Below are 25,415 nucleotides of genomic sequence, written 5' to 3' on the forward strand. Positions count from 1 at the left end.
CTTTCCTCTCCTCCAGTTCGGGACCAACTGACCGTGACGAAGCTATCGAGGAGAATTACCCTTTCACATCTCTCGATCTCGATCTCTCGATCTCGATTTCGATCCCTTGGCGACCAAAGCCTAACGCTAACCCTCGATCTGGCCGGATCTCCAAGCATTTCTGAAATCGATTCCCGTCGCAATTACCGTGCGATTCCTCGCGGCGATCTTTGGGAGGATCTAAAGGAGCGTTCTTGTAATTGCTCTCATGGAGGCGTCCCCCGGTAACGCCGCTGCCGCTGATTTTCCTCTGGCAAAGTGGAGGAGCGATTTCTCGAGGACTTTCCAGTACTATCTTGACAAATCTACTCCCCATGCGGTGGAGAGATGGGTCGGGACGGCGGTGGTGGCCGCCATCTATGTGCTTAGGGTTTACTATGTGCAGGGGTTTTATGTCGTCACATATGGTCTTGGGATCTATTTGATAAATCTCCTGATCGGGTTCCTGTCCCCGATGGTGGATCCGGAGCTGGAAGTATCCGATGGGCCGGCGCTGCCGACGAGGGGTTCAGATGAGTTTAAGCCCTTCATTCGCCGTCTCCCCGAATTCAAATTCTGGTTAAGATTCACATAGCTCTGGTTCTTTTCTTTTTTATTTAAGCCATGTTTAACTTTCATTGCCATTTCGCTACAGTAATGTCTATAATATCGCTTTTAGGAAATTGTCTTCCAATGATGTAATTTTATAACTCCTCCTTTTTCTGTTCTTGTATGAAAGATTGTTTCTTGCAGTGCTGTCGAAGCAACTTAACATCTTGGTATGGTTTTTCTTGTCTATTGAGTTTGATTCATTTCTTAGGTTTTATTATTATGGTCATTGTTCATGACTTTAGTCAATGTTGTTTTCTTCTATTAAAATTTTCAATCCTTTAAATATTTGAACATGGGGCGAGTGCAATAGTTTTACTGTCTGATAGGGAGTCAAAAGCTTGAGTAGAAAATAAAGAAAGAAAATGGAAGGTGTAGCTTAATTTTTCTGTAAAGTAATGAAATCATTGTCTCAAATCGCATGTGATGTGAAAGAGGACCTTCCCTCTCAAACTTTCTCCTTTTCTTTTTAAAAGAAGAAAAAGAACAAAGAAGAAAGGAGACCTTGAATTGCACACATAGAAACTGTAGTCTAAATTGGATGATCATTACACCAAATAAGTTATGCTTCTTGATATCCAATTTATATCTGTGCAACCTGAGTTGGTCAGTAAGTGGATGTGTGGATTCGTTGCCACAAATTTACCTTGAAAGTGCTCTGACCATGACAAAAGAAGCATGATATATTGAGATGAGTTGTTTAAGAGCTGTTTGAAGAGTCTAGGTAAATATTTGCATTTTCAAATGAATAATAGAAAGAAATGAATTATTAAAAAAATTGTTTCCAAGCGTGCTAGAGATTCTGTTAGATTTAGGTTCATTTGAGCTGCAAATAGACATATGTATATATGGAAATATATATCATCATCAACATGTGGTCATATTGCTATATGGATGATTTCAACCGATCTACCTTTGGGGAGTGTTGGAGTAAGAAGGCTGGGCATTGAAGAAAATCTTTGCATTTGGTCATATTTCTCATTTAAAGATATGAATAGGTACTCCTCCCTCTAAATTAGTGAATGATTTGGTAGAAGCAATTATTGGTTCCATTTGATAATCTAATATGCATGAAAGTTGATAAGCGGGTCTCTACAATCCGGTAGTTAACTAATTGAGACATTTAAGGATGTATAGTGGTTTCATATGTTTGTTGATAACTTGATATAGATGATTTGTTTTTAATTAGCAGCATGACATTACTCGTCTGCTTAACCTTTTTCTCATGTTATCCGTTTGTTTTAGCTTGATACTGGCAGTATTCTGTAAGAAAATTGTTGTTGGATATGAGTGGTGCTGATACATATTTTGTATATGCATCAGCCAATCGAGGTGGGCATGTTAATCTTTTTCTTAGTGGAGCAGTTTCATTTAATTGTAAAACTTTTCTTGGTCTCTATTTGTACTATTTCTTAAGGATGTATATTTCAAAGATTGCATATGTCTTTGATTTGTCTTCTTTTTTTTTTTTAAGTTTGTAAATTGTGGTATCCGTTCAGTGCTCAAAGTTTGGTATCTCTTCTTTTGCAGGTATAGTATCACAAAAGCTTTTTGTGTCGCTTTCATGATGACATTTTTCTCTGTATTTGATGTTCCTGTCTTCTGGCCTATCCTTCTCTGCTATTGGTTTGTTCTTTTTGCGCTGACAATGAAGCGTCAAATTCTACATATGATCAAATACAAGTACGTGCCATTCGACATAGGGAAGCAGGTGAGAACTGATTTGTTAGTATATATTATCATGATTGCTGGCCCACCATGCATTTAGATGTTTACAAAGATTTCAAAAGGTGTGAGTGTTTCTCAGCACAGACCAACAAAAAGGAAAATTAAGGAAAATAAAATAGAAATAAAAAAGATAAGTTTGAACTTGTCAAATGCAAAAAGACCCAGGCAAAGGCTTTAATTAGCTTCTAGTGCTGTAGTTGAGAGCAACTGAAAACCTGTAGACTACTGATACATGCAATCACCATTTGCTGTTAGATTATATTGATTAGACAAGTCTTGTCATTTTTTCTTTGGTGCTTGATTATACACCCAACTCGTGGAGCAATCTTTTGAGGTTTTTGGTGAATTCTAGTAAAATTTTTTGAGGTTTTTGGTGAATTCTAGTAAAAGTTTGTTCTTTACGATTCTTGCTACTGATGATTCCTTCTGATTAAAATGTTGCCATCACAGCATCAGTTTTCTTATTCTTGCACCAATTTTATTTGGCTTATGATACGTACCCTGTTCAGTGCAATGAACAACCAAATGTTATGCAGCCATATTTTGTCTGCCATTCTAGTTGATGCATCAACTTGCATAGCCTATTGTAGGTAGACCAATTGTGCAGGGTTTTGCAAGACTCTATGAACTTTAGTTTGGTATTCTGTTGTTTCTTTATTCATACAACTTTTTATGGTTGGCGTTGCTGTTTTAGCTCTTGTGCTCATGCATCAGCTCTTGGCCTATCATTCACATGTTTGCAGTTGCATTTAATGATCAAATATGCTATATCCGCTTAACATTTTAGTTGATTTATCATTATGCTTACCTTTTAAAGTGTGCGTCAGTTTCTTACAATTATTATGTCAATGTCTTTGGCAGAGGTATGGTGGGAAGAAGTCATCAGCAAGCAGCAGTTTAGCCAAAGATTGAACTTGGCTTTGCCTTTGCCTAGGGGAGACTAGGCAATTTAGAGGCCTGAAATATTTGATGTGTTACATAATACTTAAACTGAAACATAGTTCAGAATCTGAAGAAAGTTACTTCCAGTTGCTAATTCATTTTCCTTCTATATTGAGTAATTTGTGATGGCAATCCTCAAATTGTGCGTCATGGCCGGGAAAAGAAAGTATTTAGAGCTGGTGAAATCGTCATCTTCTCCAGCAGTTCATGTTTCGCCTATTATATTGAAGGATTCCTGGTAAGCTTGTGTTAGTCTTCTCTACTTTTAAGCTGCAGGTATAACTAGGTGTGCATTTACTTGTCTTCAATTTTATCTAAAGATGAACTGCACTTTTTTCCTTCCTTAGTACGCTTCAAACTAGTTCTACACTACCAACCACTTCAAAATAAAGAGTCTCTGAAAAAAATACGCCATCTAAAGGTATTTATAGATGTGCTCAGAAACACAATTAGCTTAACTCACCCTCAGAGCTTCTGAGCACTTCAGATGTCTTGCTGAGATTCTTCCTTCTCTCTCTCTCAATTATTTGAAAGGGTTTTTAACTAAAAACTACTTTCCAAAATAGGACTTCAATGCGTGCTGTAAATGATACTGGTATGTAGGGATCTTATTCGTGGCCAATGAAATAATGCTAAGATGGAATGAGTTTTGATTTCAAGATGAGTGGAGCTACAGGCTCCAGCCTCTGCCTACAAGTACTAAATTCTATCTATAAGTAAGGATCTTATTTATCCTCAATAGAATACTGCTCAAATGATTTTATTTATTTTTAATCTTATTTATTTTAACATCAAGATCTTGAGGTGGATCAAACCATACATTGTACCTTATATTAGCAAGGTTATGTGCAGAATGGTTGTTAACCCTACTAGTGTGAGAAACCCTAAAGTTAGGAAGTTCGATTGGACGATCTCCAACCTGATCCAGGACTCTACATCAGCATTGGTCACCGGATAGCGAGGCCGTCCCACTAGGGCGTCTTCTAAGAAACTCCTCAAGCCTCTCCAAGACCGTCATGGCTTAGCTGAGTAGCTCAATCTTGTGTCTTTTTCCGACATAAGAGGCTGAGTCACCGCCTTGGCATCGATGGAAGCAGCTCATATTGTATGAGTATTTCTAGACTTAGATTTCAACAATATATATTAAAATAAAAGGATATCTTATTTGTCATGAGTAATAATATAATATATAAAAAAATAGCGGGTATTAGTAAGAATAACAATGTAATACATGAAAAGTTGGTAATTATTATATTAGCTATATATAATTACCTACAAACTTACCGCTTAGGCTACAAACTTAAAAATAAATAAAAATTCCAAGAGAGTTTATATTTCATTCTCAAGTTGATCTCTAATCCATAGCCTAATTATCCAAAGTACATGCCTACTTTGAATTCCGAGGCACTATGACCTTGTCAATGTGTTGAAAAATTTCTAACTTCTGTTGCGTTACTCAACAGCTTAACTTCATCTTTCCAATAAGATTTGCTGCTACCAATATTGAACTTTAATCGGGTGTCTTCTTGACAAATTCCATGCTCTTTTAAGTCTTAATGTAGCCATCTTTCTTCTCAAAGAAAATTAAAGAAAAAGGCATAGATATTTTAATTAGTTTTGGACTAAGAACGAGTCAAATGAAGGGCTTCCACTCATTCACAAAGAATAAGAATATTTAATTCGGGTAATACTTTAGTAATTAAAAAGTCGCTGTTGTATTTCTTGTTTGGAGTTCATGAACACCTTCCAAATTTTAAGACCCATTTAAATAATTGCACTAAATGACGTTATTGCACGATGCAACTTTAGTTTATGAAAGTAGTTACATAAATAATATCTTATATTTGTGACAGATTAACCTGCTTTTGAATTGAGTTTTAATATTTTAAAGGAAAGTCCGTAGGTTATAGTTATTTATTTAATTTTTGAAGATTATACTAATAAAGTTTGATTTACATAAATATGAGAAACTGTAATATCATTTTAGACGGTATTATAATTGAAAAATGTAATATCAAGTTCGAGAGACACATAACATAATCCTACAAGCTTTATATTCTTTCATCGCAATCCAATAATTGAACACATGGGCCCCTATGAAACTCCGAAGATTGGAGGATCGAAGATCATTAACCTAAGATAGAAAAAAAAAAATACCAAAGGACACACAAACCCTACAATAGAGAAGTTCAACGAGGAAGGGAGAGGGGTAGGCCACCATAGTGATGATTATGGTCTCGACAAGCATAATTATGATAGCCTTAGTCTCGACACCAGCCAAAATAAAATAGGGAGGAGAGAGGAACCACAAAGAAATGTTAAGAGAGATAATCGAAGGAATGAGAAAAAATTAACGAGGATGGAAGAAGGAAGAAAAAAAAGAGGAAAAAAAACAAATCTTGCAATTTAGGAGGAAACACCCTCAAAAGGTAGGAGGAGAAGAGACTAGAGGAGCTCCTTGTTGACTTTTAGTAGTCGAGAAAAATATCATAGCCACGGTAAAATTTATATGAGATTAAAGTTTATTAGTGTGCCCTATTTAAATTAATACTACAAAGATTTAAGCCTTAGAACACTCTTATAATATAAGTAACCAGTTAAGTACTATAAGCAAATTGCTCTTAAATATTATGAATAACTACCTAAAAAATAGCTCAGTATCACATCTCAACCATAGTTTCTCAGGGTAGAAAAATATAATTTAGCAAAAGAAAAAACCATGGAGCCCACCCAATTGGGCCCCCCTCTCAGCAACATCCTACCTAGAAGGTTACAATGTGTTGGCAATTTGCAGCAATACCCTTAGACTAACTCGTAATATGTTTTGACTTTGCATGAAACTAATCATAAAGCAAATGATAGCAGCAGCTCTGGAGCCCACATTCTTTTACCATCCCTTCTCTTCCCTGCTCCATTGCCAGCTATTTTCTCTTGTTGGTCTCCTCCTCCTCCTCCTCCTCCTCTTCCTCTCCTATTCTTTCCATTGTAAAAGGAAGCACCTCAAAAAGTCTGCCCTTCTTTCCTGCACCCCACCTAAGAATAGGAAGAGAATGCCTCCAAGGGCTTATGTTCTCATCTTCTTCTTCTGGGCTTTTCTTGCTGTGATCACCCCAACTCTCATCTTCTGGTCAGCCTCTGCAAGACCCAATCTTGATTCTCAAGGTATTGGCCATTAAACTTGGGAAAAAGTTTGATTCTTGTCCCTTTTTTTAGTCTCTTTCTTGGGTTGTTCTCAATGATTAAAGTATTCATCACTTTTTTATATATGTAGGAGAGGTCAGGGATGATTTCATAGCAAGGAGGTCCATGAATTCTATGGAGAATGCTCAGGTAAAGAATAGAAGAGTGGTAATCCCACCGCTGCCGGCACCGGCGCCGTCTCTGATTCCGGTAAGAGGAGATGATATTGCCAGGTAAACTGGGGAACAGAATCTTTTCCTTGTTTGATTTTTGTTAATAATGTACTTTGGTTCTTTGTTCTTTGTTCTTTGTGGGGGGAGGGTAGTGGTTATAGGATTGACTTGTTATGTAAATCAAAATCCCACTAGAATTGATTCTAATAATGTCTCATATAATTGACTTCCTCTTATTCTTAGTGAAATTAAAAAATTCGAAAAAGAGAAATTGCATTCCAATCATCTAAAATATAAGGTTGTTGATCTGCTTAGGATTGCTTCTAGTGGATCAACTTTGTGGTTCAACTATGAGAAAGATGTCTGCAGTTAGCAATACAGTAGGGCCCTTCAGAAAGAAAGAAGATTCGAATAAGAGAGCACAAGCCATATATGGCCATATGGGAAAGCAAAGTTAGGTTGCAATGAATAAGTTGGTATAATTTATTGTTCATTTGACAAGATCCTATGTGTTTGATGGATCAATTAATGGTGCCCAAAAAGAGAGGGGCACTGATGAAACTTATATTTGCTATTGATATAGTCTTAAAATCTAGAGAGAGAGCTAATTTAATTGTTCGACAAGCGATCGACAAAAAAAAGATTTCCTTGTTTATATAAGATAGACAGACACTAGAACATTGTTATGCAGTGGCTAATCTTAAGAGGATGCAAGATGAACTGATGATCATACTATTCTCCAGGGTGTTCTTAAAGCTTAGTTCCAATGCACATCCTCTTGCAGTTTGTTCCTTTAAGAGGAGTTTCTCCCTTGCAAATTCTTTGTTGCTTTTACCTTCTACTTGATGCTTCTACCATAAACCTTGCACCAAGCCAATTGCTATATAACAGTTAATTATCAACACAAAGTTTAAACTTTCATTCGTCCCTTTCAGGCAAATGTTGTTGTAGTATTTAAACTTCCTTCATCTCCATCTCTTTCATACAAATAAGTTACAACTGTTGTCATCTTTGCTCCTGCTAGCAGTAATGTAAACCAGGTGAGCTCTTGGGAGGAAAATAACGTATTAGCTATTTCTCTTTGGCAGTCCCAAAATAGGGAGGAAAATCTGGAAAGGATCTAGCTGAGATTAATGGCATAATGAAGAACTCACTCTGAATAGTTTCATCCAATTCACATTATACTGGGACCTGGGCGATCGAGTCTCTGCAATCCCCACAGAAAGCAAGAGTTAAATCTAATGATTTTATACTTCCTCTGATGAAGTCTACTAAGATTTGTTTTAGGGAAATCGATTAGCTAATTTCATGAAATAGAAAGATCACTTCACACTTTTGTCATTTGAACACTTATTTTAAAGGGCAAATAGTTATCAGGAACAGTTTGGCCGGATTATTGAACCATCTGAATGTATTCTTTGTTACTGAGCAGACTCTCTGCATGTCAGGAGAAACTAATTGAAAATAGTCTCTTGAAGAGAATTGCAGCATGATTGTTCCAGAAAAATCCCTCTTGAATAACTTCAGATAGATGAAGCAAAGTGAAACAATCAGAATCCGATGTATCTGGATCAGGATGCACATTGTTGAGAAATATCTTACACACAACTTAAAAAAGAGGAGCAGTTTAGTCATTTAGATGTGTTTATTAACTTAATAATAATTCATTAGAAATATTTAGTTAAAAATTAATCTTAATGGCAATTCGAGAAGAGTCAGATAGATTTTAAAGACAACTCTAATATTTTAAAGAATGTAGAAAAATGATAATTTGAAAGTTTCGAGTGACACTTTTGTAGAAGACCCAATTTATTTTTTTCAAGATTAATTACTTTCAATAACTATGTCAAGATTAATTACTTCCAACAAACTGTCAAAAGTTGAGCTTTATAATCTAGTTGTTTATCCAAACAAATCGACTGAAGAGAAACATTATACACAAAATAATGTTTAACGGCTGCGCCGTCTGAATAGGGAAATCATCTTGACAGCATGAGAACTTCTACGTCCACAAAAGTTGTCATGAAGCTCCTAAAATGCTTCAAACTTTGAATACTATAACTGCACAAAGTAATCAACACTTTTGTCTTGCAGAACACTAGTACCTTGAGCATATCCCTTAGAAGCCAGAAGGTAAGCAGATTGCAAATTGACCTTGAAACTTTCCCCAACTATATAAGAAAACTAAATGTTGAACTTTTGACCAAACTTGCCCTGCTCCAATTTTTATTTTTTTTTATCGAAATAGACTATTTCTTAAACTTATTACCAATTAGAATCTAATTTACAATAGCCCTATTAAAAACGCTGAATTAATCAGCATTTTATCTCTAAGCAAAAATACTAATCAGTTCACCGTTTTTATTTGATCCTAAAACACTGATAAATATTTTATATATATAAATCTCTTTAATTTAATCTTTCCAACGGTTTGGCTTGCGCTAAAAATACTGAATTGATTAACAATTTTAAAGCACTAATTAGTTTAATATATTTTTTTAAAGCTAAATTAGCCCCATTTGATAATAAGTTTGACCAGAACAATCCATTCCAATAAGTTAGCCCCAAAGGTTGACAGTACTTCTTAAACAATGTAACAACATTGCATTGTATCTCAATAACAAGGAACAGCACAGCTAAGGAAAGGGGATTGGACAGTAAACACGATTCCCAGAACTCCCCATTTGAGTAAACCTTCAATAAGTTAAATTGAAAAACTAGTAGCCAGATGAACTTTGAGCTAGTGATGAGATTAAACAAACTAATGGAGGTATAAAGTGTACTCAGCTTTCCCATATGCTCGCCAACCTCCGTTGTCAAAAAGGGCTTAAATTATGATGATGTTTCCATCATTCAACTACAGTAGGTGGGAAGGCAAACATTAGTAGTTAAGTACACTTGTTTTATACTCACAGCATCCCACTTCTGCTGATAGCATGGATGCATTGCAATTAGCTAGCCACAAGCTAGAATGCAAATATTACTGAACATATTACGCTCATCATATCCTACTTTCATTTACAGGAAAATAACTGAGACAATTTGCAAATATAATATGAACCATATTAATATGCAAATAAGCTACTATGAGCAAATTTAAATCAGGAATTACAATAAGTGAGGCAAATATGATAGATAATTAGATAGCAAGTTAAAAAAAAAAAGGGAAATTTTATGTGGAAGCTGAGAACTATCAGACGAATCTTAAAATATATAAATGCACATGGAGCATAGAAAGTGTTTTTTCTGTATTAACCTTTACTAATAAAGCACAGCTCAGGACTAATCTATTAATTATTTCTTATTCTAATATTTGTTAGTGATGGAAACAAATCATTTGAGAAAGCATATTGAGTTAGAAGTTACCAATTTGACATTGGAGGCAGAAAAGAATAATTAAAACAACTCTCTGCTTGTCTAGAAGTATTTGTGTTATTTTGAGCTTCCAAACTCGATTGGAAATAACAAAGTAGTTGTAAACATTAACTAGAGAACTAGAAAAATATATATTAATGTAAGATCTAATATATATGAATCAAATGCACACTCAAATAAACATGCAATGAAACTGTGATATGCGGAAGGAATGATCTAAAAGTCCTACACTTATAATGAGATGCAAATTATAAGAGGTAGAGACATAAGAAAATAAAATTCAGCAATATCAGATACCAGAAAAAGATAGCGGTTGAGTAACTACTAATGTTCCAAAGAAATCAAATACAGTGCAATGACTATCCTTTTCTAATTAATTCCGTAAGATCCGTTTCAAAATCAACACTTTGAACGACTTCAGTAGGTTCTCGGTATCTTTCGAGGGCTATAGTACCTCACAGCACGCCGCTACAGTACTGGAGGTGTGCTGTTATAATCAGCGGTATGATGCTACAGTATGGAAGGTACACTGCTGCAGCTCTTATCTCCACTCTGAAAATTAGTGTGGAAATATGGATGTCCACCTCCAATCATCGACAAAGCTCATGACAGTTAACTGGGCATCATCATAGTCACACTCGTGGAGATCTTCATCACTAGCAGGCTCATCTGCTTCCTGGGCTACCTCCTCAATTTCTTACTCAATGTCCTCATTAATTATTTCAATAACAAAGTTCCTACTGAAACATTCATATGCTAAATGACCTATTCCTCTACATTTGTAGCAACGAATTGCGTTGCTCCCTCGTTTCGAGGATGAAGATGCAACAACCTTTCTCTTATTATTTTGCTAAACTCCCTGACTTGACAACTAGACTTCTTATGAGTCGAAGTTTTCAAGTATTTTTCATATTCCAGGGCTAACAGAAAGGAGTGCTCTAATGTATCATATGGGTGTAACTTTATCTCATGTGCAATTTTAGGTTTCAAACTAGATACCTAGCAATAATGTATCTACCATCCTCGGTCGCATCACATTTAATCATCACCTCATTAAATCGACTTATGTATTCAAGTGATTGTCATGTTACCTTAATGCTTAATTGGTGGGTGATCTAACCTAATTTCTTGCCTCTCCATATTTAGCCAATATTGTTTGGCTTGCCCCGTCAACTTGAGTTTTGTGAACCTAACTCTTAAGATTCTCAGACATATCATACTAATGAAAGAATTGGTCCATATCACTTGGCCAATCTTGAAAAGCTTAGGGCCTAGTCTCAATCAAAACTAGGTGCCTCAATCTTTGCTTTTCCCCCTTATAAACCAAATATGACTCTAATAGACTCAAACTAAATCCAAATTGAGTTTAAAAGAAAACCAACTTGAGTCCTTGACCAAATAATGAAATAAAACCTAATACATCATTCTAGATAATAATTGATTCAATCAAAGATCAAATTTATATCCATGAAGGGTTGAATTGAACAACATAAATGACATAGTTGCATATTAACCATTGTTTGATATAATATGTTTGTCATCGCACATCTAGAAAACCATCTCGATCTTCATCAAACATACATACTTTTTTTTTTCAGACAAGAGTATCTAGAAAGTCACTTACACTGGTGTGTTTTACATGAGAATATAAATGTGTTCCATCAAAACATGATGAGTCAATGTTGAAGTAAGTATGGTCACCCTTCACGAAAGAAGAATATATAAATACAAAATCCATATTCATTGGGAATGGTGTACCTGCAATAGTACAAGAAATTATAATTACATAATTTGGTACGACAAGTCCATAATGCGAAACAGTGAAGTTCTGCCCTACCATAGGTGTTCTTGTGATAAATATATGCTTACTTGTTCTGGAGTAACATAAGACTCCAGCAAAGTAAATTATTAAGATACTTTCCTCTCTTTACTCCTTACAGTTGATGAAGTGATATTAAAATAAACTCTAATCTAAACATTTAGCATATCTACTGAGGTCAGAATTACATTTCAAGTGCACTTGTTTGTGAACACCCATTGATCTAGCAGAGATTCAGGGAAGTGTAATTGACAATTGAACTTAATCAAAGGCATCTCCTTTAATCAGAAAAATTCAGAAAAGCTACATTACATTTTGTATGTAATTTTACGTAGAAAATTACTAACTATTGGGAAGGTCAGAAGACACTAAGAAAATCATGTAAGTATTTACAAACACAAAATTATATAGGAAAATAAAACAGATTATGGGAATTAAAAAAAATGGCAGATTTTCCAAGTTAAAAAAGCTTTGAGAGAAAATCCTTCTAATAGTTAGATGAATATGTTCAACACGTCAAATGAACATCCTTAACTTACCATGAATACTTCTCAGGAGCTGCTCCTCTGATACGTAAACCTTCTTAAGCTCCTTACCTATTTTCATCTCCCAAATCTTGACCAGCTCATTCATTGAACAAACATTGCCTGGAGGTCTCAAATATAATGTCCTGTTTAATGTCCTTGGGTCGTCAATGGTACAAATTGTGAATGTAGCAACATCACTCTCTTTAACAAAGACAGCTGCGAAAACATATCAAAGATTAAAAAACAAACTAATCTTTTCATTATCATCCAGAAAATGGAACAAGTATTATAGAACCACATGGAACTAACTAAAAAGAAGTAATGCAAACAGAGAGGTATTGACTTTAGCAGCTACTTGTAGCAACACAAGTATTAGGGCTGTCATGTAACCTTTAATATCACCACTGCCAAAGATCTTTACTTCATCTCTTGGAGGAGCCTCTAACCCCGGTTGAATTAGCGATGGGAGCAAATATCGCATAAAAAAATTGCAACAGATATAGGTGTAAGGAATGCCTTCTTTTTCTATGCACCTTCGAATTTCAAGTTTTTTCTCATAAAATCCATTATCAATGTTAAGAACTTGAACCTTAGAGGGATCGGCTCCAAATTCAGATGGAATAAACCTCTGGAAGAAATTTTGAAGGAATTTAGTGCCTTGAAAAAAAAAATGCACATTTGGTTAACCGAAAGGGATTTACTAAGCTCACTTACTTTGATACAATTTGTTTCTTTTATTGCCCGAATGAGAAGCTTTTGTTCAAGGGCCAGCTTGGATGGTATTGCACATATGACAACATCTACTTGCCTGACAGCTTCAAGTAAGCTCGAAAGATCTTCCAAAGAACCCTAAAAACAAGTTAAATAAATCAATACGTGTATGAGGAGAAAGGATCTGAGAAAATTTAAAAAAAAAACCAAGGGGAAAAAGAGCAATTTCAAATTCTCTGCCTCTGATAAGCAAATTCCTCCTTTTCTTCTCTTTCTCTCTCTCTCTCTCCAATTAACGCCATCCCAACTAATTTTAATGTCTACAAAAAAAAATGTAAGAATGAGTAACCAGAAGAATACAATATAAGGAGCTTGGAGCTTTGGTGGACCAGTAGCATTCACTTGTTAAATAGTCTCACTAGAATACTCTCGCTCGACTAGAAGAGAAGAGAAGAGACGGTGAAGAGGAGGAGGAGATGACGAACCTTGAGTAGGGTGACGCCTTGGGACTCGAAGGAGCGGAGGAGGAGGGACTTGCCGTGATCGGAGAAGGTCGTCTCCCTGACGAGGGCAAAGGTAGGATGCGACGCCGCGAGGCTGGCCCTTATTAGCTCTTGCCCTAGCCTGCCCGTCGCTCCGATCACCAGAACCCTACTCTTATTGTTCTCCTCCATCGCCATGGCCACTCTCTCCCTCTCCCTCTCCCTCACCCTTTCTCTCTGATATTCTATCATATCCTTCGTAACAGGAAGCGGAGTCAGTATTTGCGGACCCGTTTGCGGTGGCGGGCTTGGTATTATTAAAGATTTAGATCGGGTTAATAAAACCCTGGTTCTTAATAATAAATTAGCTTGGACGTGGAGATCTACCAGACGGATGCTCCCCGGAGAACACAAGGTGTGTTTCGGTTGCTATAGGATCCCTGTTTGCCTTAGCTCAATAATAGTAATATATCACTTTCGCCTGCTATCTTGAAAGCCGAATGTTTGTATGTTTTGATATTGGACGGATACCAAAATTTTTAAAATTATATTATGACTAAACGGATATAAATAATTTTCAAATCGAAGATCGAATCTTAAATAAATTCTAATTTTTTATTTAGAGACAATTAACAGAAAAATATAATGAGTCCAGAAAAAACTATTTCTTTTATGTTAAATATATATAAAATTAGTAAAATTAATCTCTATAAATAATATGGATTGGGATGAAGCTTAAACACAATAAATATGGATTACTATTTAAACACATTTTAAGGTGCAGCTTCTGTCCTGTTAGAAGGCTTTATTCAGAAGTTAGTCAACGTGGCATAATCCTCTAAGTCCCTGCCCTCAATCTTGGTGTCACTTGGACATCAACCCATCTTGGTTTACAATGGTGTCCACCTCCCTAAGTACATGCCTTAGCTCACCTCAAACAACTACATTATACATGCATGCATAGTCTGTAGAATAAATGCCCCACTATTTCTCCAAGCATACCACAGGGTGTGCATATGTTTGCTTTCCAAATGCGCAAACCCTAAAGAATTTCCCTTGTCGGTAGCCTGTTCCTCTGTAGTAGAAAGTCTTGCCGGTGGTGCCACCAATTGCCGCCATAACATCTTCCATCCTGGTTAGCCCTCTGATTTAGGCAAGAGAAGAAAGTTGTAGATCTCCTTCACTTGAGGCTCTTCTCATTGGGTGTGGTCACTATATCCACAAAACAATAATGGTGGCATATAATAAGAGCGTCGCTATGCTGAATGCAAACTCAATGCCATGCCATCCCTTAGTATTCTACAAACACCTTATGAGCGCTCATCGAGAAGCTCCGCCATCGTGAGGTCATCATTGAGAAGCACTAGAGCGATAACCTTTTAGCTACCTACCCCATGGCATTGCTGATAACTAAGAAGAAGGGGCAACTTTTATTTTGAAGTAGTTGTTCCTCACCAACTTTCTACAGCTCCTTTGATCTTTATAGCGGTATAGATGATGACCTTTGATCTTCATGGCCACACCCATGAGGCCAATGTATTTGCCTCCCATAAGTCATAGTCACTATATTTAGCTCTTTGGATTTGGACCCACATGACCTCCACCTTATTCAAGACTTTAAAGACCAGTGCTCCCCGTCGAATATGTGGGGATAGCCAAGAGGGTGGCCTATGGTCTTCCATGGGATTCACCAACATTACATTGCTAGCCATAAAGAGGAGAGACCTCTTCTAGCCCGCCATCATCCTCTCCACCCTACTCATAAATAGCCTATGGTCTTTTACCTTGATTCATCTACTCAAGATAAGCACTCTGAGATAAACAAATAACATGGTTGTCACTCATAAGCCAAGATCTCACTCAACCGCTTTAACAAGTCTGGTGGTATCCAGTCCAGAAGGAAGATGTCAGACTATTGATCCCATAAACTCATGGCTACTTGCGAGATCTCTATGAGTAAGGCTATCAAAATAATAGAAAATAAGATCAATATGAGTGGACTCGAATATAATTTCAAGACAAGCTTGATCATGAACCGGCTCGATCAAGTAGGCTCGACAAGATTTGAAATAATAATATAAAATAATCTAATATGTGTAGTACTTTCTATACTATATTATACTTTTGTTATGTTTTAAAATTTACTGAAGTGGATTGTTATGTATTTTGATATTGTAGACTTTAGTTCAGAATTTTGATTCTATCATATATTTTCTAAATATACAGATATGTCTATTAGTTTATATTTTTATAATATTTATATTTTTATAATGTTTAAACTTAATAGTTGAATTCAGCCTTATTTTTAATTTGATTTAAGCCTAAATCAAGTTTGATTCAATTTAATCTTAATTAGGATTGTAATTATGCTTTAATTGATTAATGTTTGAAATTGTGATCGGCTCATTTAGAGTCTAGCTCAGCTCGAGGTTGAAATTGGCTGGAATTAAAATAATTTCAATCAAGTTCGATCATAAATCTAAGCTCAAGCTTATTTTCAATTTCAAGCTTGATCAAAGCTAGGCTCGATCAAGCTCGATTCAGTTACACCTCTATCTATGAGAGAAGATCATCTACATCCTCAAATTCACAAAATCATTACTACTAAAATTTGGCGGTGTTCTTTTTTTTATATAAAAAAGGTAGAAATTATATTAGATACTATTTGTGGTTATATAACCTTCGGTGTCAGTGAGCAAAAACTATACCAACGGGGACAAAAATCTCTCTTGCTAGGTACGTCCAAAGCCATCATTTTTACCGGTGACAGCTAATCAATACGATACTTCGTTAGTTTCCCAATAGATATGTTTCAAATATATATAAGGAAAACATGATGAGAGCCACTTACAGTATGCAATAATGGAAGATATTGTTCACGGTGGAGGATGCTTCCCATTCAAAACATTGACCAGTAATTCTAATTCAATTTCGACCTCCACATAAGTCTAAAGCATTAGTAGCCCTTCTTTCAAAGTTGCGACTTTGGGCAAAATTGGTGATTGGATTCTGTCGTAGCAACTTCTAGCTGTTATCGAGGAAACTGACGAGGAGCACAAGATGAAGCCCGCTCTACCGAGCTCGTTGGGACTTGATAATGAACCGTCTATGCTTAGCTTTTGATACACGGTGGGATGAGGTATCTAGCGAGTGCGATGGATGAAGGAGGTATGAATTTTTGGGCTTGGGGATAGAACTTAGTTGTTATTCATAGCTATGGCAACTGCCTTATCCTAGAGAATACTCATAAGTTCTCTAACCTAATTAAAATGGATATTACTCATATTGTTCTATATGGTCCATAGAGTAATGACTATAACTGAAAGTAAGGTGCCTTGGTCCAATCTCCATTGAAACAAAGAGTGGTCCGAATTCCCAATAGGATAGATTTTGTTAAATTCGATCCACATGGCTCTAGCAAAAGAGCAAGCAAAAAGTAAGTGATCACAAGACTTGTCATTTAGTCGCCAAGTTTGGCGAACTTTGAGGTAGCTTAAATCCAAGCTTGCCAACATGAGCATAATTGGCTACCTTCCAAATAAATAACTTGATTTTTAAGTAGGATCCTTAGTTGCTAGATTGCTTGCTTCTAAGTAGTTAGTTCAGTAGGATCAAATATAATAAACATATTGTAAACAAATTTAGTGGTCAATACTTGAGAAAAACTTGAAAGGATTATTTACATAATTGCAATAATTTTTTTTTCAAAGTATTATAATTGTCAAGAAATTCTTTAAAATAGTATAATTACTGTCAAAATCACTTTGGTCTTTAAAAAAATAACATTATATAAATTATTAAACCTAACTAAGTAATTAAACACACAACTTAAATTATAAAACTATTTTGTCATAATATAAATTATTAAAAATAATTTAAAAACTAGCTAATATTATACCGAATACAATAGTACAATAAAATATATCTTATTTTTTTAGACAAAAGTTTGTTGATAGACATTTTGCACTCCATATTTAAAAGGGGTATTTAGTCATTTATATATATATTTATTAACTTTAATAATAACTCGTTAGGAATATCTGATAAAGATTAGTCATAATAATAGTTCTGGAAGAGTAAAAACGAAAGATTTTCAGGGGCAACTATGTAAAAATCCCAAACTTGAATTGTATTTGACACCCAATGTACAAAATTCCTACAACCGAGTCGTAGATGATCAGTGGCTACTATTTTTTCCTAATCTCGTAAGCAGAGAAGCCGGGGGAGGGAGGGAGGGAGGGAGAGAGAGAGAGATACTATGATTTAAACTCTTATTTGGGAAGGCATGTGGGTTCTTTCTCGGATCCGGAAAGGGCGAGAGTCGAGAAGGCAGTGGAGGTTGTGATGGAAATGGGAGGAGGAGGGAGATGGGAAGGAACCCATTCGTTATTGAGGCGAAAGGAGAGAGTTTTTTTATCAACCACAGTAGAAAAATCGAAGCTTTTTCTTTTTTGATCCAAGGATTCCAAGCTCCTCTTTAGGCGATTTCTATCTCTCGAGGGATTTTTTTTTTCTTCTCCTTCGCCATTGCTTTGTTTGCATAGAAAAGGAGACAGATTTGTACCCTTTTCCTCTTATCCTATTGGGATTATGGTAAAGTTGATATCTTTGATTGCTTTGAATATGTGGGTTCTTTTAAATTTTCTCGATCTGAGTGGAATAGAGAGGATAAATTGAGGGAGAAGGAAGAAAGAGTTTGCTCCCTTTGGGATTCAAGCCATTCTTCCTGTTTACCTATATCCTTTCTCAAGAGTAGTTCGAACCTCCCGGATCGCTTCAGAGAGAAAAATTTCAGAGTAAAGGTATGGACTTTCTTCAATTTTATAAGGCTGTTCCTACTTTCTGTTGTATTTCGGGGACAAATCTGATTCTAGTGAATAGAGATTGGCAACATTGAAAGAAATTAATTATTTTTGTTAACCACTCACTTCTAATTTTTGATATTTCCAGAGATGGCTGAGCTGTTTGTTGCCTTTGAAGTAGCGGGTCATTAATGAGCAAACCTGCTGTCGATTTATGAAAAGGAGGAAAATGAAGTAGCTAAGGATAGGTTTTTCATACTAGGAACCTTTTTTCTACATACTGATTGAGGTGGACGAGAGGAAGTGGGGATGTCGTTTAAGAGCATTGTTAGGGAACTGAAGGAGATGAGAGATGGGATTGGTAGCATGTCGAGGAGAGGGAATGGTGTTGGAGAAGGGAGGGTCAGGCTCCACCGTGGAGGATCCCAGCATTTGTGTCACCAGCAACAGGAGCAGGAGAAGCACCGTGGGAGGTGGGCAAATCTCCCGTCTGAGCTGCTGTTAGATGTCATACAGAGGGTGGAGGCCAGTGAGGTGTCATGGCCTGCAAGAAGGCATGTGGTGGCCTGTGCAGCAGTATGTAGCTCATGGCGGAACATCACCAAGGAGGTGGTGAAGACACCTGAGGAATGTGGTCGGATCACTTTTCCCATCTCCCTCAAGCAGGTCGCTCTTCCCCTTTATAGTTGAGTTAATGATGCATTTATCAATTCTTATTTAGTTGTCTCTCTTAAAAAAATCCACCATTTTCTCTTCAATTGATGTAGCCGGGACTTCGTGGTAATCCAATTCAGTGCTTTATAAGGAGGGAGCGGGCAACATCAACATATTGCCTGTATCTAGGAATGAGCCCATGTAAGACCTTTCTTGTTTTGGTGCTTGTAGTATATGGTCTCTATTGTTTATTTCATTAACATCCATTTATATTGGAATAATGCTTATTTTACTCATATAAGCCTATAACAATATACACCATCATGCACATCGAGAATTTGATTATTGAATTAGGTTTTCGGGAAGCATTATTCCTCATAAAATGTTACGTGCTTTCGAGCATCATAGAATGCATTACAACAGTAATTTATCCATGCCTTTTTGTACTCTTTTTTTCCCTGCATTGCTTTTTTTTTTTTTTTTGCCTCTAGCCAAATCATGACCAACAAATTGGCGATGATGTTGGTAGATTGTAGGACGAATGGATGATCAAGCATATATAGGAAATATGTTTTAGTATGAAAATTATTACGTAAGAAGCAAGGTTTGTTGGATCGGCTGGTTTTGATTATACCAGGCTAGATCCATTATGAATCTGACTTGGATCCAGCCCGGGGATATCAATTATTCATGACTCTAAGCCAGAAATCTCTTTCTCTTTCACTCCTTTCTCATTCTCTCACTCTTTCTAACGAGATTTAGCTCCGAGTCAGTATCCTCCCCAGTATTTTCAAACACAAAATTCACATATTAATTATTATTCTCCTCAGAAATAATCAGATATATTTGATATGAATAATATGATGCAATCACTCTTTGAAGCACTAGGTCTTAGATATTATTATTTATAAACTTATAATGATTATGATGACAATGACTATAAGAATTTACGAGAGTCAAGTTCATTAAAGTTTTGACTTTTAAATAAGTTAGTATTTTTATTTAATTTTTAGGTTATGTGAACAATCATTATTTTCTTGTTTTTTTGTCAAGTTTTCTAAATTTTTAGAGATTTTCCTATATTTTAAAATAATATTTAGAGTTTTATGTAATTAAAAATAATCCGATCCGATCTGAGCGACCGATACGGCTGATCTGACCGATACAGCTTATTCGACCGATACGTATCGTTTTTTCGGAAGGTCAATCCCGATCTCGATCCCGATTTTTCGAACATTGACAAGAAGCACTAGGTATCTTGGATTCACATACCACACACCATTGCACAATGTCGGTTAGCACTATTTATCTGCTTAATTCACATAACCTATAAGTGAGAGTTACAAACCTGGATGCAGGCTTATACCCTAAATGAGACCTCATTAAATTCCATTCAGAAGGCTGAGGGTACAATATTTTGCAAGGAAGCTATCTCTCTTACTGTGTCCACTGGAACCACAATGGTGTCTAAATATCTAAGTAATGAAGTACTGATGTTAATAGTAATTCTAAAATTGCAGCAGTGCAGGGTGAGAATGACAAGCTTTTACTAGCAGCTCAGAAGGTCAGACGTGCAACAAGCACAGATTTTGTAATCTCACTGGCATCTGATGATTTCTCTCGTGCTAGCAGTGCCTACATTGGAAAATTGAGGCAAGTGGTTTTCATTGTTCTTTTATGGCTGATATAATTTCTATTCTGACACCGTGAATTTTTTTTGAATCTGATCAGGTCAAATTTTCTGGGCTGCAAGTTCACCATCTTTGATAGCCAGCCTCCTTGTGATGCTGTTGTAACGTCAGACAACCGTCCACGCCGAAGGATCCATCCCAAGCAAGTGACCCCAAGAGTACCAGCAGGGAATTACAACATTTCCACCATCTCTTATGAACTCAATGTTCTCCGAACTAGAGGACCTAGGAAAATGCAGTGTACCATGCATTATGTTCCAGTCTTGGCTATTCAGGATGGCGGGACAGCTCCAACACCTACAGGCTTCATTCACTCACTAGATGAACAATTCTCCAGCTTGGCAGTGGCGAAGGAAAAGGAGCCAGTTACAGAATTTACATCTATGAGTCTTACCTCTGAGCCACCTGCACATCTTCCTACGAGTGGGGAGGCACTAATTTTGAAGAATAAAGCCCCTAGGTGGCACGAGCAGCTGCAGTGCTGGTGCCTGAACTTTCGAGGGCGAGTAACTGTAGCTTCTGTCAAAAACTTTCAGCTTGTTGCCGCTGTGGATCCTTCACACCAGATCTCTCTAGAAGAGCAAGAGAAAGTAATTCTCCAGTTTGGTAAAATAGGGAAAGACATATTTACAATGGACTATAGATATCCGTTATCTGCATTTCAGGCATTTGCAATCTGCTTAACCAGCTTTGACACTAAGCCAGCATGTGAATGAATGGTGAATGCACATAGATATTTGTCTATTTGCTCGATACATATTCTTCGCAATTTGATGCTGTACATGCTTATTGCACTATTTGACAGCGTTTGTTGCTATTCAGAATCAACCACCAAGTATTAGTTATATTTCTGTTTGGTGATTAACAGTAGAGGTTGTTTAGCATATGATACTTTAAAAGCAAGGTGACCTTATTTTCTGTTTCCTGCTGCTGAACAAAACTTTTATGCATTATTTTTAGTGATAAATGGCATACACTTTTTCTTAATTACAATATGTGAACTGCAAATACAATGTACATAAACCATAAGTATATATTTGCATCAATATAGCCCTCTGGTGTAAAGCAGACTACATTTATGGTATGTCTGACTATTTTATAAATCTTTTTCCCTTCGTGATACATTGATATGATGAATGTACAACATTAACTCATGTCTAAACTTGTTCATGCTCTGCTGATATTTTCATAGTAATTAGTCATACTTCTATTAGATATTTGGGTGCCACCGATTGGCCTTCCCTTTTCCTGAATCTTCAGACCTGTAATAGCACCTGTGGTTCTGCAAATTTGGCGGGGTCTCCTCAATGCTTTCAGTAGATTCCAAGGGTAGTTTTCTTATGCATTTCCTGACATTTGGCTTGTATGTAAAATTCTGAGGTGGTGTTATGCTAATGACACTTTTGAGAGATTCAATCGACTTATTGCCTCCTTCAAGCTGAATCTTCTTTCCTGGTTTTCTGGAGAGCATCAAGTGAACACCTGGATCTCCTTGGATACAGGAACCCTCATGTAGTAGTGAGTTGTTGATGCTTTGCACATTGCTATTGATGCTTGTAGTAACTGCATTTTCATCAGTTATCAGGTTCAGCCTCTCTTTCTGGCTCTCTTCATTCCCATTTGTTTCCCCACCTTTGTTCTCATCAACTCTGTAGCCTTGGTGAACTGGAATAAAGTTTTCTTTGTTTTTAGTCTCATGACTTATAAACATGGATGCCCCTTTGTTTTTACCAGCTAAGGTTATGATGCTTGTTGGTTGCTTGCTTCCCAGCTGATCTGACTGTTCAATATTCAGTTTACTGATCAGTCTGGAAATGCTTTCCTTGATCTCTTTTTGAAAACTTGCCTGTTCACTGTGATAAGACGATGCCCTCATTGAACTGGAAGTTTCCATACTGGTGCTCTTCATTCCTTTTGAGCTTTTCTCTTGTATATGCTTCTGTGAGTTCAGAAGTTCTGTACTGTGTTCACTCTCATATTGATGAAGTCTGCTTGGCTTGGAATTATGATCAGCTAAAGGTAACTCCTGTTCTATATTTTCCTTTATTTCCTCGCTAGGTATGGTTGTCAGTTTCCCTGCTTCTTGTCTTTCTGCTGCTGCTTTCTTCATTTCCTTTCGATCATCTTCAGACATTTTTTCCGATTCTCGGTTACTTGTGTTGATCTCATGCTTTACAACCATGTCTGACTTTGGTTGCTGCCCTTTAGTTTCTTGAGGTTTTTCTTCTGCTTGCAGGACAATCAAATGTTTTATGTCTTCATCCAGTGCTGCATCTGTTTCATGATTTTTTTCAATTTTTGGAGGTTGGGATGGGTGTAGATTTTCTTTTGGTTCTGTATCTTTTTGTGGTTCTTTACTTTCAGGGAGTTGGGAGAGTTTTATTTCTTGCTTTGAGCCTGGATCTTCCTCTATGGGTTTCCCTTCCTCAGATTTTCTCTCAGATATGAGGTCTTTTGGTTCTGTATCTTTTTGTGGTTCTTTACTTTCAGGGAATTGGGAGAGTTTTATTTTTGATCCTGGATCTTCTTCTATGGGTTTTCCTTCCTCAGATTTTCTCTCAGATATGAGGTCTTTTGGTTCTGTATCTTTTTGTGGTTCTTTACTTTCAGGGAATTGGGAGAGTTTTATTTTTGATCCTGGATCTTCTTTTATGGGTTTCCCTTCCTCAGATTTTCTCTCAGATATGTGGTCTTTTGGTTCTGTATCTTTTTGTGGTTCTTCACTTTCAGGGAATTGGGAGAGTTTTATTTTTGATCCTGAATCTTCTTCTATGGGTTTCCCTTCCTCGGATTTTCTCTCAGATATGAGGTCTTGGCTTGGTACCTGTTTAGGCTCTAAATCCGCATTAGACTGGTTTTCTCCTACAGTTGGCTGAGTGGCTTTTTGGAGTAAGCGTTGTTCTTGGTCTTGGGGTTGCGAAGTTACTACTTGAGGTGGGGACTCTAATAGAGGAAACCATTCATATTCATGCTTCTGCTCAGTTGGCTTCTTGGTGGTTGATTCAGGTTGCGAGGCTAGTTGGTTGGGTTGTGGTAGCATCTGAGGCACTTCTTGGGTTCCTGCTTGTTGTGGGTGCATAGTACTTTGAATTGGAGATGGAGATCTAGAGGTTACCGGAGTTCTCATCGGGGAGGGCTTCGACGGCTTAGATAGTTTTCGCAGAGGTGGGGATGGCTGTTCCCGGGTTGTCTGTGAGGGTGACTGCGGTCGAGATGGTCTCCTTGATGATGGTGATGGTGATGATGTTGGTGATGATGATGATGAAGGTGAAGGTGATTGTGCCGATGACGGTTGCCATGGTGCTGACGGAGATGATGCTGCAATTTGAGAAGGTTTCTGAGTAGTTACATTTGGCTGTGTGGTTAATGAGGATCTAGATGGTGACAAGGCTTTTGCTTGAGTTGTAGATGGGGACTGAGATGAGGTTGGAGTTTTTGATTGTGTTTTTGGTGAAGTGTGCAGTGGTGATGGTGATGGTGATGGTGATGGTGATGGTGATGGTGATGGTGATGGTGAAGGTGATGGCGATGGTGATGCATTTCTAACAGGCACCTGAGTGGTTTCTTTTGGCCGTGTGGTTGATGTGGATCTAGACTGTGATGGAGCTTTTGTTTGAGTTATAGGTTGGGATTGAGGTGGGTTTAGAGGTTTTGATGGTGCTCTTTGTGAGGTGCGGATCAGTGACCATGGTCTTGAGAAAGGAGGACGTGAAGAGACTGCTAGATTTGAGAACCAGGAGCGAGCTGATTGCTGTCTTCCTGGTTTGTTAGACATGGGTGTTCTGATGACTCTTCAGTTGTTAAGGGTTAGAAGATAGCAGAACAGGAATTGTTGGAGGAGTCAGATAGAATTCATCTTCCTGTGTTATATATAAAGATTTATACTACTAGCATCTCCACGTACCAGGTTTGCATCTGATTCTCCTAACTTGCAAGTTGGTATTCTCAAGTTGCTACAAGTCGGCAGTCCTTTTGACTTAAAAGGAAGCATTCGTACAGGAAAAACTGCCTTGCTAAGTATCCATGGAATAATATTTTCGTCCTAGTTGCTCTATTGTTAGGTTATCGAACTTTGAGTGTGATATGAAGCAAAGTAGCTGTTCAGATCTATTGATATCTGTCTTTATAAGTCTTCTGCATCATCTGTTGCAATATGCCTGCTTGGAGTTCAGTATTTCATCAAATCTAGTTGTTGGAATTTCTTTTATGCTTTCTTGATTCACAAGTTACTAGCTGGTCCTTTTGCAATTTCATATATATCTCTAGTGATATAATGATAGTGTGAAGTTTATCACATTCTTAATTCTTAATATCGATAATCTATTAACGCTAAGGTCGGAATTCCTTTATAAATGACAGAAGAATGAAGATTTACGACATGAAGATGCTTGAAATTGTGTGATGCTATAAGATTGCTCTTTAGAAAACTACACTTAGTTTCTCCAGTGAAGCTAAGGTTGGAAGATTGTGCTGAAATGTGTCTGAAACATCTTTAATGCTTGTCGCTAACAGTGTAATTATTTCAATAGTTTATGTAACACTTACTGAAGTACATTGATGATATAGGGCTCTCACAACTTTATTATGACATATGCTGCTGAAATATGTATCTGTTGCTAATATGCAGTTACCTTTATATTGAAGGATCCTTTCCATTGCTAAGTACAGGATCCACTTTGTTGATAAATTCTCCACAAAATTCTC

General features: G+C 36.8%; 5 protein-coding genes across 7 annotated transcripts; 3 read left to right on the forward strand and 2 right to left on the reverse strand.

The window, feature by feature from the left end:
* Nucleotides 1-3,406, forward strand: LOC140766056 (protein RER1B-like). The gene is made up of 3 exons (XM_073105457.1): nucleotides 1-597; nucleotides 2,158-2,338; nucleotides 3,217-3,406. The coding sequence occupies exons 1-3, from the start codon at nucleotides 248-250 to the stop codon at nucleotides 3,265-3,267; spliced, it is 582 nt and encodes a 193-aa protein (XP_072961558.1). The 5' UTR covers nucleotides 1-247; the 3' UTR covers nucleotides 3,268-3,406.
* Nucleotides 3,407-6,133: 2,727 nt separating this feature from the next.
* LOC140765775 (uncharacterized) lies at nucleotides 6,134-11,387 on the forward strand. Of its 2 annotated transcripts, none has more exons than XM_073105001.1 (3): nucleotides 6,134-6,459; nucleotides 6,569-6,710; nucleotides 7,739-11,387. In XM_073105001.1, the coding sequence occupies exons 1-3, from the start codon at nucleotides 6,153-6,155 to the stop codon at nucleotides 7,776-7,778; spliced, it is 489 nt and encodes a 162-aa protein (XP_072961102.1). In that variant the 5' UTR covers nucleotides 6,134-6,152; the 3' UTR covers nucleotides 7,779-11,387. The 2 variants fall into 2 exon arrangements, with proteins under 2 accessions (XP_072961102.1, XP_072961103.1); XM_073105002.1 differs by having other exon boundaries at nucleotides 6,569-6,687.
* Nucleotides 11,388-11,515: 128 nt separating this feature from the next.
* Nucleotides 11,516-13,816, reverse strand: LOC140765774 (probable pinoresinol-lariciresinol reductase 3). Its single transcript, XM_073105000.1, has 5 exons — nucleotides 13,568-13,816; nucleotides 13,086-13,220; nucleotides 12,762-12,999; nucleotides 12,384-12,587; nucleotides 11,516-11,783 (listed from the first exon to the last, which is right to left on the reverse strand). Exons 1-5 carry the CDS (start codon nucleotides 13,814-13,816, stop codon nucleotides 11,620-11,622), a joined length of 990 nt encoding a protein of 329 aa, XP_072961101.1. The 3' UTR covers nucleotides 11,516-11,619.
* A 3,994-nt stretch (nucleotides 13,817-17,810) lies between these two features.
* On the forward strand, nucleotides 17,811-21,556 carry LOC140764744 (tubby-like F-box protein 5). 2 transcript variants are annotated; one of them, XM_073103474.1, is made up of 5 exons: nucleotides 17,811-18,366; nucleotides 18,515-19,032; nucleotides 19,134-19,221; nucleotides 20,541-20,673; nucleotides 20,752-21,556. In XM_073103474.1, the coding sequence occupies exons 2-5, from the start codon at nucleotides 18,676-18,678 to the stop codon at nucleotides 21,425-21,427; spliced, it is 1,254 nt and encodes a 417-aa protein (XP_072959575.1). In that variant the 5' UTR covers nucleotides 17,811-18,366; nucleotides 18,515-18,675; the 3' UTR covers nucleotides 21,428-21,556. The 2 variants fall into 2 exon arrangements, with proteins under 2 accessions (XP_072959575.1, XP_072959576.1); XM_073103475.1 differs by having other exon boundaries at nucleotides 20,544-20,673.
* A 280-nt stretch (nucleotides 21,557-21,836) lies between these two features.
* LOC140764743 (uncharacterized) lies at nucleotides 21,837-25,077 on the reverse strand. Its single transcript, XM_073103473.1, has one exon. The coding sequence runs from the start codon at nucleotides 24,484-24,486 to the stop codon at nucleotides 21,922-21,924; it is 2,565 nt and encodes an 854-aa protein (XP_072959574.1). The 5' UTR covers nucleotides 24,487-25,077; the 3' UTR covers nucleotides 21,837-21,921.
* Between the last annotated feature and the right edge of the window lie 338 nt (nucleotides 25,078-25,415).

The sequence above is a fragment of the Typha angustifolia genome, chromosome 8 (genome assembly GCF_048772165.1).
Source record: "Typha angustifolia cultivar Huaian chromosome 8, ASM4877216v1, whole genome shotgun sequence".
Classification (NCBI taxonomy): Eukaryota; Viridiplantae; Streptophyta; class Magnoliopsida; order Poales; family Typhaceae; genus Typha; species Typha angustifolia.

What these genes read in the sequence shown, in the direction of transcription:
- LOC140765774 (XM_073105000.1), bottom strand. Translation starts at nt 13,816, where the DNA reads ATGATAGAATATCAGAGAGAAAGGGTGAGGGAGAGGGAGAGGGAGAGA. An exon ending in TGGCAGTGGTGATATTAAAG is followed by an intron (nt 12,588 to 12,761) that starts GTTACATGACAG and finishes ATGTTTTCGCAG; the next exon opens with CTGTCTTTGTTAAAGAGAGT. An exon ending in GCTCCTGAGAAGTATTCATG is followed by an intron (nt 11,784 to 12,383) that starts GTAAGTTAAGGA and finishes GTACTATTGCAG; the next exon opens with GTACACCATTCCCAATGAAT.
- LOC140764744 (XM_073103474.1), top strand. Translation starts at nt 18,676, where the DNA reads ATGTCGTTTAAGAGCATTGTTAGGGAACTGAAGGAGATGAGAGATGGG. An exon ending in TTCCCATCTCCCTCAAGCAG is followed by an intron (nt 19,033 to 19,133) that starts GTCGCTCTTCCC and finishes CAATTGATGTAG; the next exon opens with CCGGGACTTCGTGGTAATCC. An exon ending in GCCTACATTGGAAAATTGAG is followed by an intron (nt 20,674 to 20,751) that starts GCAAGTGGTTTT and finishes GAATCTGATCAG; the next exon opens with GTCAAATTTTCTGGGCTGCA.
- LOC140766056 (XM_073105457.1), top strand. Translation starts at nt 248, where the DNA reads ATGGAGGCGTCCCCCGGTAACGCCGCTGCCGCTGATTTTCCTCTGGCA. An exon ending in CTCCCCGAATTCAAATTCTG is followed by an intron (nt 598 to 2,157) that starts GTTAAGATTCAC and finishes CTTCTTTTGCAG; the next exon opens with GTATAGTATCACAAAAGCTT. An exon ending in CATTCGACATAGGGAAGCAG is followed by an intron (nt 2,339 to 3,216) that starts GTGAGAACTGAT and finishes TGTCTTTGGCAG; the next exon opens with AGGTATGGTGGGAAGAAGTC.
- LOC140764743 (XM_073103473.1), bottom strand. Translation starts at nt 24,486, where the DNA reads ATGTCTAACAAACCAGGAAGACAGCAATCAGCTCGCTCCTGGTTCTCA.
- LOC140765775 (XM_073105001.1), top strand. Translation starts at nt 6,153, where the DNA reads ATGATAGCAGCAGCTCTGGAGCCCACATTCTTTTACCATCCCTTCTCT. An exon ending in ACCCAATCTTGATTCTCAAG is followed by an intron (nt 6,460 to 6,568) that starts GTATTGGCCATT and finishes TTATATATGTAG; the next exon opens with GAGAGGTCAGGGATGATTTC. An exon ending in AGAGGAGATGATATTGCCAG is followed by an intron (nt 6,711 to 7,738) that starts GTAAACTGGGGA and finishes TCTCTTTGGCAG; the next exon opens with TCCCAAAATAGGGAGGAAAA.